Here is a 10,262-nt window from a genome sequence, read left to right on the forward strand (position 1 = left end):
CACTTGGCCTTTCCTACCATGATAGCCCTTATTCCACATTTCAGGGATCCAATATGGGGGTTCTGCCAGTTACTAAGTATGTCTATTCCAATGATGCATCAGAACGAACCACTGCCCAGTCCTCAGTCGTGCTCATACCCCCACTGTGCTTAAGCCCATGATCCCAGCTACATGTCACTCCATCCCGTTAAAGGTTTTCCTCTTTCCTTACTAACCCTCTACCTCACCAAGCACTAGATAGTTCTGCAGGAGCGGGTCCCTCCCGATGACATGCTCTAGGAATGGAAGGTGAACTTTCATCCTCCTTGCTTCTAAAGAGCCTAGGAAAAGGTTCCCTTCCTGATTTGCACCTGACTTTTGCCCCTCTAAATATTGCCTTTTATGCACGAATGACCTAAGCATTTGTATGCTGTCTTTATTTTCCTGCATCTCAATGCACGTTCTAATTCATTACTTTTTATTGCTGTCTGCTGTTTTTTTACCTGTGTGCTAGTCTCAAGTGTTTGATTCTTTGCATGTCTTGCGATTTTTGGTTGATGTCTGGACCTTTTAGGTAACGTGTAGCAGCTCTGGATACTGATCCCCCTCTGCCAGGTCTGTGGCTGGTTCCTGGTGCGGTGTGCGGGTCTGTCCAGTGGCTCAGCTAGCCGGTGTGAATGCCAGCAATATCCTCCACCCATGAAGGCGTTGGTGTCACACCATGCAGGCAAGCTTGGACAGTTAGTGGCCTCGGCAGGATCCTCTTTTACACTCTTTCCTGATCACTCTGCCCGGCGGTCTGCTTTCCCTGCGCCACTGCTGCCTCCCAGCACTGCAGGTTATCCGTTGACATCGGTATCATTTTTAAGCGGGGCCCTAAGCATACTCTTCATGATGACATCAGAGTGAGACGTGTTGAGCTTGGCCTTGCTCTTGGAGGGCTTCTTTGTCCTTCTTCCAACCTCACAGGTTTCCCTCTCCCCACAGTCCTCTCATGAGCTTGTTAGCTGATGGCTTAGCTTGTTGCTCCGCAACGGAGCTGTGGCTTTCGACGGGGTCGATATTTCGACGGGGTCCCCTGGTGGCAGAAATGCTTTGTGTGCACAGCGCTAACTGGGAAGTTGGAGGTTTGAGCCAACGAGAAGACCTGGTGATTGGCTTCCAAGAGTCTGTGGAGCATGGCTGCCCTGACACACATGGGGCTGCCCACCTTGCCACCTGGCAGTGCTGCGACCGCAGTGTTACTTGTGATGCCCATTGCCTGCAGATCCGCCCCAACTCAGAGTGACCCCAGGACAGAGTGGAACGCCCCAGCTGCCAAGGCCGTCAATCTTAATGGAGGCAGATTGCCTCAGCTTTCTCCTACAGAGTAGCTGGTGGGTTTGAACTGCTGGCCTTGTGGTTAGCAGCCCAATGTGTAACTCCTACACCACCACACTCCTTTAGACACCGCCTGCACCCTGCGGTGGCCTCGCACAGCTTCAGCTGCGGTTGGGGGAGGGGGGCATCAGAGCTATCTTCTCTTGTGGACTGTTCTCCCCTTGGGGGAAACATCCAAGGCAGGGCTCCTGGTCTTTGCAGAATCACTGTCCCACTTTGAAAGTTCTGACCTTCAGCTGAACTGGAGGGAGGGCAAGCAGGATTCCCAGATGTAGGGCCTGCTGTCCTTGGTGGGTGGAGGGAGACCTCTAACCAGAAACATACTAACCAGGAATCTAGCCTCTTCTGCTCCGAGATCAAGGACCCCCTAAGGAGAAAGCTGGGGAGAGGGAGCCCTCTTCTTGGCCACATTTGCTGCACTCTGGCTGGGGTGATGGGAGGGAATGGACCACAGACCCTCCCGGTTCTTAGCAAGGTTTGTTGACGTGAACCAGTGTCTCCTTTGCTGAGCCTGTCTGGACAACATCCAGAGAAGCCCCCAGCTCCTGGGGGTGCATCCTGGGTCTTGGGCTGCTCATGAAAGGGTGGGCAGTTTGAACCCACCAGCTGCTCTGGGGAAAACGTGGTGGCATCTGCGTGTCCCTGTCCCCGTGGGGCAGCCCTGCTCTGTTCTACAGGGTTGGAATCGACACCTTTGGGGTTTGGGTCCATGGAATGTCTCACACTGCTGCCCGGCAGCAGCCCCCGCACTGGGCCCACCATGCCCATTCTCACCTCACATCACGAGTGTCTGGTCACATGTTGCTTCCTGGTAGTCACGTGTTCCCTCCTGGCAACCGCCCCCCTCCCTCCTTAAAATCCTCTTAAGATCTTCACCCTCCTAAAGGCTTGAAGATAAACAAACAGCCGTCTAGCTGAGAAGCAACAAAGCCCACATGGAAGCACACCAGCCTGTGGGATCACGAGGTGTTGAAGGGATCAGATTATCAGGCATCAAAGAACAAAAAATCATATCCTTGTGAATGAGGGGGAGTGCAGTAGAGACCCAGAGCCCATCTGTAGGCAACTGGACATCCCCTTAAGGAAAGGTCACAGGGAGAAGAGCCAGTCAGGGTGCAGTGTAGCAATAATGAAACATACAACTTTCCTCTAGTTCCTAAATGCTTCCTTCCCCCGACTATCATGATCCCAATTCTACTTTACAAATCCGGCTAGACCAGAGGATGTACACTGGTACACATCAGAGCTGGAAACACAGGGAATCCAGGACAGATTAACCTCTCGGGACCAACAATGAAAGTAGAGATAGCAGGAGGGGAAGGGTGTGTGTGTGGAGAAATGGGGAACCCATCACAATGATTTGCATATAACCCCCTCCTTGGGGGACGGACAACAGAAAAGTGGGTGATGGGAGTGGAAGACATGAAAAAAAAATTATAACTTATCAAGGGTTTGTGAGGAGGGAGGGTGGGAAGGAAGGGGACAATGAGGAGCTGATACCAAGGGCTCAAGAAAGAAAATGTTTGGAGGATGATGATGTACAACAAATGCACAAATGTGCTTGACACAGTGGATGTATTTATCGACTGTGATAAGAGTTGTACGACCCCCCCAATAAAATGATTTAAAAAAAAATCTTCACCCTAGAGATGGAGAGCCCCAGTACACATCCTGGCTGGGCTCACTGGCCTCACCCCTGCCACCCTGCCTCCAGCAGGGTGTCTGCTGCCCCAGATGAGCATCTGGGGCCACCTGGGGGGCTGCCCCTCCTGCACCCGTGTCTTGGCCCTCGCCTGCAGCGACAGCACACACCACCCAGGGGTGCCTCTATTTCCCTCGTCAATCTTCTCTGTCTCGATGCTGTGCACTGGTCCAGTGGTGAGGACCTGGGTCCTCCTCACTGTCAGCCACCACACTTGTGTCATCTGCACAGCACAGGTTGTTACCAAGTCTGCCTCTTCTTCATAGAACCCTGCTTCTCTGATGACTTGCTCAGCACACAGACTGAATGCCTGTGGGGAGAGGGTGCCACCCTGACTGCCCCAGGCTGCCCTGTTCCATGTGGGCAGGGTGTGTCTCCCTCCCATGGAGACGAGCTTGGTGTGTAGTCTCCGGCCACAGTGGGTGTCAGGCTGGCAGCTCGCACAGGCAGAGTGCTGCCCGGGAAGGGCAGGTGGGAAGGGGTGGGGGCCTAGACCCCGAGAGACCACCTCCCACACAGGCACTGGGGAATGAGACTAAGGACGCTAGTGCCACTAGGAAGGCCCATCTCGCTGGGTGGCGGTACCTACTGCCCAGGATGCTCAGAGGAGCACAGAGAGAGCCCTTCCCATGCTCCAGAGGGACCCAGGAATCGATACTCCCCCCATCTGCAGTGGTTAAGGCCATGGGGGTAAGGGTTGTAGAGACTGTTAAAGGCTGTATGGAAGGACTCCATGGGGGGGTCGGCTGTGGTGAGTGGAGGCCTTTGGGGTGAGGGCAGGCTGTGTGTGTGTGTGTGTGTGTGTGTGTTGTGTGTGGACTGCATGCAGTAGGGGAACAGGCTATTTAAACAGGCCTTTTGTGAGGGGTGCAGGGTGTTGGGGTAATGCCATGGCAAGGCAGGCTGTGGCGATAGGTCTGTAGGAGGGCTAGACTGTGGAGGAAGCTATGGAGAAGGGCAGGCTTTTAGGGTGCAGGGTGCTGGGGGCATGTCATGGGAGAGCAAGCCGTGGTGGTGGATGGCTTTGGGGGCTGGCTGTGTGTGGTGTTGTGACGGGGAACAGACTGGAGAGGGCAGGCTGCACAGGGGAGCCCAGAGCCCAGGGGACGCCGCAGAGCGAACTCACCCGACTCCAGGGCCTGGGGACGAGCAGCAGTTGCTCCCGCCACGCCCCTGCCGCCATCGCCAACCACGACTTGGGCACGGCGGCCCCGCCCCCATCGAGCACGTTCTGGCCCCGCCCCTTGGGGGTGGGGGCTCAGGGATCTTTAGACCGAGGGTCCCCACAGTTTCCCTCCCTGATCCCTGCTGGACCCTCCTGCCCAGTTCAGGGAGCAAAACCTCCCGCTGCGCCCTGGTGTCCGCGGTGCCCTCCTCCACCCACCAGACTCGCCCCCATTCTGAACGCCCGTTTCCCACCGCGCAAAGCGTCCTGGCAGGCGCCGTCCACGTAGCCCGCAGCCCCGCGGTAGTACAGGTACTGGAGACTAGGCTCCCCCTGCGAGGATGCTACAGGTGGGTCTAACCAGGGCCCTTACCTAGCGCTCACCAGACCGGAGGGATGGTTGAGGGGGCTGATGTTACCAATATAAACTCTGCCAGTACTATTAGAATATAGCAAGTACACTTAAATACATACAAAGTTTATTAAAAATAGGCTGCGACTGAAGTACAGTAGAAACAGGAACTACAGCAGTTTGGTGTTTCCCAGAAAAACAGTTATGAAAAAGCACTCACACATGTTCACATTTGACCTAACTGTCCAAAGACAACCCGCCTGGTGCCAGCTGCACCACTCACTCCACACCTCCCTGCAGGCAGAGGAGGGGCGCTGCCGGCCGGCACAGTGGTCAAAGCGCTTGGCTGCCAATGGCAAGGTGGGTGGGGTGGTGGGAAGCCACCATCTGCCCTTGGGTGGAACCCGGGGCAGCTGTTTGTCCCCTGGGGTCTCGTGGGGGTGTGTGCACTGTATTTGCCGTTGGTCTCCATCTTGTTCCTGAGGAGCGACGTGGAGTTGGTCCTTCCTCACCCGCAGGTAATGGGCCTGATAGACGAGGAGGTGATGCCACCTTGCTGCTGGGTGGAGGGTGTGACTTCTGACACGTGTTGGTAAGAGGACCAGCAAGGTCAGAATCATGGGGACCCACATCCGACTGGCTGTGTGCTCAGCCTAATAGCCCACCAGCCAATCCACCCTTGTCACCCTCAGCCAAGTCCCCTCGGTTGAAGCAATGGCCGTGGAAATAAAACAAGTGACATTAAATAAGTCTACCGTACTACGAGATACAGCTTGAACTGCCGCGAGTTACTCCTAAAAATACTATGACAAAAACCATGTCATTGAGCCCTTGCGGTTCCCTGAAAGATTATGGATGGATGTTAATCTAGTTCGTTTCCATGTGAAGTGTCCTCCACGTGTCCCATCTTCTCAGGCCTCATGTCCCTTCTCACGAGCAGTGTCCCTGCGCGGAGCACATGGAATCCCGGACACGTGTGATGCACCTCCTATCCCACCCTGGCCCCCCTCAGGCCACCTATGGTGCGTGTGTCCAGATAACCCGGCATTGATTAAAAAAATACTGCCCCCCCCCATCTCAGAAACTCAGTCCTCAGCCAGTACTCTGAGTGAGGCAAGCCGGCTCAGCGGGGGCTGCGGGGTGGGGTCAGCAAGGGGGCCCCTCACACTCTCTCCTGGAGGGCAGTGACCTTTGCTGCAAAGGCCTTGCTCAGAGTCTGGGCAGTTTCAGCTAGTCTCTGACAGGCAGCTAACAGAAAGCAGTGGTTTAAAGGACAGAAAGCGGGTCTGTGACCCCACTCAGTCCTGGGGTGCGAGCAGGCGAGGGAGAGGTCATACCTCAACACCGGCCCGCGCTCAGCGTGCCCCAGGACAGAAGCTAGAGAAGCAGGCATCGCTTCTGTGCCAGATGCTGGGAAAGGGGCAATGTGCACCAGTACCCCTGGCGAGCCTGAGAAGCATAGGAAAGCTTTGGGATCACACCCTCCCCAACTCTCCCTTAGACACAGAAAGGGCCAACCACTGAGCCCAACGCACCCCTCCCCATGCCACGCGGCTCAGGGTCCCTCATTTGGTGTTGAGCTCCTGCTCCAGCTCGGTGAGCTTCCGGGAGGCTTTCACCTTGTTGGACACGTCTCGGCCTTGCGAGAAGAGGCGCTGGCGCTCTCGGAAGGTCAGGTTCTCAGGGGCTCCAGACGGCCCTGGCGGATCCGCGCCGTGGCTGCACACAAGACACACAGGGCTGTCAGAGGGGACACACCTGCCACGCTGGGAGCATTTCACCACAGCAGCTCAGATGTAAAAACAACCCATTCGGTGTCATTCAGAACACACTCAGCCCAACGCATGCACGCATGCATGTATGCACACGCTGGTTCAGCACGGCATGCGGTTCTATAAAGGCAGCACACTCATGACCCAGGAAGCTAAGTGTGGTTTTGCAATGGCTCCAGGGAACATATGGCTGAAGGATTTTCTTCAGGGCAATAGTTGCAGAAAACTGGACTCTGGACGCCCACCCCCACCCCGACCCCCTTTGTGACCAGAATCTGCCTTCCCATCTTTGTCACAATGCTCAGCATGGGAGCGCTGGGCTCATGATTCAGAGAGACCACCAACCATCTACTTCCAGGTCCTCTTTCTAAGGGAGACGCTCACAAGAGGTAGTTATTCTTTGTTCAGTATTGCTGTCATCCTTCCCATAACTAGCATGACTGGAGCTATACTTAAACCCAGGGGCGTCCTCCCTACCAGGGTGCTACTCCTGCCAGTTAACTACGGAATCAGGGTTTCAAAAAAGGGCATTTTAATAAACACCCACGGACTGTGAGAAAAACCCCACCAAACTCAAACCACGGGCCTAACAATCACAGAGACATCTCATCTCGTCGGAATGTGAGATTCTCCCGTCCCCGTCCACCGAGCTCCGAGAACTCCCTGCAACACTGCTTCCTTCTTGGCATCTCCGTGAGGACTGGCCGTTGGCAGGCAGTGCTAGCCTTAGGGGTCCAGCACGACCCTGGGTGTCACGCCCATGTCTGCTTGTGACTCGGGGAACAGCAGTGAAAAGTGCCCACGTGCTGCTCCAATAGCCCACAGTCAGCTATGGCCTTCCACCCAGCGGCGTGTGCTCTGCTCCGGAAGGGACTGAGGGTGCCGCAGACAGTGAGAGTCTGGCACAGTACCTCTTAGGCCAGCGCTCTCTGGGGTCCCACCCAGCATCATGTGTGCCGACAGTTGTCCCAGCAGGCCCAGGGTGTGGGCTTGGTCCTTTTCCGAGAGAGAGAAGAGAGGAAACCACAGTCAGAGGCGTCTCCATGTAGAACCGCAGGAAGCAAGCCACTGGGTCAGTCCTGCTGCGCATGTGAGCACCATGACTCCGCAGGGCGATACAGGGTCCCAAGCCTGAGCCAAGGACTGTGCGCTACTCCTGGGGCCAGGAACAAGACACAGCTCCCACCCAGCGAGCACCCGTCCCTGTGGCAGCACCGAGCAGGGCCCTGCACAGTTGAACATCACTTGTAGGGTCTTTTTTGTTGGGCACCCAACCCCCCACCCCCACTGTGTGGCAGGGCTCCAGGGCTTTCTCCTCTGAAGCTGCTGGGAGTGTTGGGGGTGGGGCAGGGGGAATGTCAAACCTCCCACCTTCCACTGGCAGCCAAGCACTTAACCGCTGTGCCATTAGGGCTGCTCACACAGGACCGGCTCTAGCACTACCCCCACCCCACCCCGCCTGGCGTCCGTGCTGGGCCAGACAGGCCACAGCACTGGAGAACCACTTCTATGTGAAATGCTCCTTTCTGGACAAGCCACAGGATGGCCTTTGGGGCCGCCTTTCTAACACAGGTCCAGGACCGTTAGGATCACCGTTGGCAGAGCCTGAGGCCCCGCCCATCTCGCGTGCTCACAGAGCCTCTGCTGGATCTGTGAGCAGGCGCCAGGGCATGACAGCTGCTGCTGTGGACACAGAACCACTCCGACTTGTCAGACCTTGTTCAAACCTGCGTAGCTTTTGCGCCTCCAACCCTTCTGACTGGCCTCCTGTGGCCTACCCCAAGTGCCCCGAAGGGGCTGGTGTGGCCTCAACCTCCCCCCACCCCAAACAATAACGGCTACCGTGATGGGGCAGACCCACCCAGTGCTGGGAGGGGATAAGAGCATGTGGGCCCCGAAGGCCCGCCTGCTCCCAGGTAGAGTCTGAGTGTGAGGGGCTGAAGGGCAGTCACCATCACTCAGCTGTGCTGTGCCCTCAAGACCGGGGCACAGGCTGCACTGTGCACCCCTGACTCTGAACATGGACCTTTGACAAGAACTCAGATTCCCAGTGGCTCTCTGACCAGCTGGACATGGAACCTTCAGCAGCCCCGCTCTGCGCCAGGGTGGGCAGACAGAGCTGGGGAGGGCACACTGTTGCCCCAGGTCTTGGATGGGGCTGGTGGAGGTGCGTGCAAGGCTCCTCTTCCCTCCCCTTCTGTGCACCTGCTGTGTGTGTCTGGCAGTGGCATCTGTGTGGGCATCTCTCTCCCTGCAAGGAGGGAGGGCTCTGCCCGGCACATAGGAGCCCAAGGCTGTGGCCAGTGTAGAACTCACAGGCAAGGTGACAGGAGGAAGGATGGCTCAGTAAGGGTGCAGGGCAGGACAGTGTCATTTCCGACTTAGTTCCTGGCCCCACGAGTCTGGGCAGGTATATAGCAATGGTACTCCCGAGACCCCCCTCCCCGCCCACCACCCTACAGGTCCAAGACCATGTGGTGTTCCATCTGGAGCAGGCAGCTGGATTGGTTAGAGAGCAGAGAGGCAGCATGCAGTCACAGCAGACCAGCGAGCAGCGATGGCCTCTTTAGGGCAAAGGAGAGGGGTGGATGCTCCCACCCAATGTGAGGAGGGGGAAGAGATGGGGGCAGAGCCAAAGCCAACAGTACTCCGAGCGGCTTCGAGCGAGCTGATCAGAAACCGAGAGTCTGGGGAATCAGACCCCAGGGCAGTGATTGGGGGGCAGGGGTTCAGGAAAGTGAATCAGACCCCAGGTGTGGTGATTGGGGGGACAGGGCAGTGGGGAATCAGACCCCAGGCGTGGTGATTGGGGGGACAGGGCAGTGGGGAATCAGACGCCAGGCGTGGTGATTGGGGGGACAGGACAGCGGGAAATCAGACGCCAGGCGTGGTGATTGGGGGGACAGGACAGCGGGGAATCAGACGCCAGGCGTAGTGATTGGGGGCATCAGGGCTCATCTCTACCTTTAGCGATGCTGGGTTTGGGGGGCGGGGGTGGGCCTGCTCGCAGGGCAGTACTGTTGGCTTTGGCCCAGGGTGGCTGGAATGAGGTGGAAAGGAAGACGCCGTCCGAGACGGGGCGTGGCGGGCGGGCAGGCGGTGGCCGAAGGGCGGCAGGGGGCAGCTCCCCGGAAGACTTCCTCATGCTGGAGTACTTATCCTGACCTGCCAGGCTGGCATCCTCCTCCTCCTCCTCCTCCTCCTCCTCCTCGGACGCCACAAACTTGGCCGTGTACAGCGTGTCGGGAGACAGAGCCTGCGTCTTGAGGTAGGAGGTGTGGCGCTGTGGTGGGGGTGGGGGTGTGCAGGGGGCGAGCGGGGGCCCCTGGGGCTGGTAGTCCCGCGGCGGCGGTGGGCGGCACAGACCCGGCTCCTCGGCCTCCAGCAGCTTCCGCTCGGCCTCCTCATGCTGGCGACGGCGCTCGGCCTCCAGGCGGCTGTAGTAGCCCTCCTCCTGGCGCCTCTGTGGGCAGGGGGACACACGTCAGCATCGGGGAGAGGTTGGGGCCCACTGCTGTCCAGACATGGTGCCCACGGACACAAGGATCACAGACAAGGTGTTCATAAATACGGGGGCCGGAGACACGAGGACCACAGGTATGAAAACCAGACACGAGGACCACTGCCGCACCCTCCCCCACGAGGTACAAACACAGTGGGCACGGCTGCTCCATGAGAGGCAGAGGAGGGACCCTCAGGTACCTACAGCCCAGACCCCCTCCCCATCCTGACACCTGTGCCCACCCTCCTGCTCCCGGCGGCAGGCTAGCTTACCTGTGTCTGCTGCGCGGCAGGAGACAAGCAAAGTAAGAGCAGCCCCCCGCTGGCTTTCTAGAGCCGGCACTTGAGAACCTGGGGCTGCGAGAGAGCCGGCCCCTGAAGCGACATGCGGCCAGTAGGAACACTCCTCCA

General features: G+C 57.6%; 1 protein-coding gene across 15 annotated transcripts in view; it reads right to left on the reverse strand.

The window, feature by feature from the left end:
- Positions 1-4,688: 4,688 nt before the first annotated feature.
- The window catches only part of AFDN (afadin, adherens junction formation factor), a 70,234-nt gene continuing 64,660 nt past the window's right edge, over positions 4,689-10,262 (reverse strand). For 10 of the 15 annotated variants that reach the window (XM_045294561.1, XM_045294555.1, XM_045294554.1 and 7 more), the window contains 3 exons: positions 9,315-9,813; positions 7,262-7,346; positions 4,689-6,297 (listed from right to left, as the gene is read on the reverse strand). In XM_045294561.1, the coding sequence (XP_045150496.1) occupies positions 6,144-6,297; positions 7,262-7,346; positions 9,315-9,813 (738 nt within the window). In that variant the 3' untranslated portion in view covers positions 4,689-6,143. The remainder of the gene's footprint in view (positions 6,298-7,261; positions 7,347-9,314; positions 9,814-10,262) is intronic. The other 5 variants (XM_045294558.1, XM_045294556.1, XM_045294559.1 and 2 more) reach the window with 1 other exon arrangement.

This window comes from Echinops telfairi, unplaced genomic scaffold (genome assembly GCF_000313985.2).
Source record: "Echinops telfairi isolate 266 unplaced genomic scaffold, ASM31398v2 ScPeMD7_3533;HRSCAF=4204_0, whole genome shotgun sequence".
In the NCBI taxonomy this organism is placed as follows: domain Eukaryota; kingdom Metazoa; phylum Chordata; class Mammalia; order Afrosoricida; family Tenrecidae; genus Echinops; species Echinops telfairi.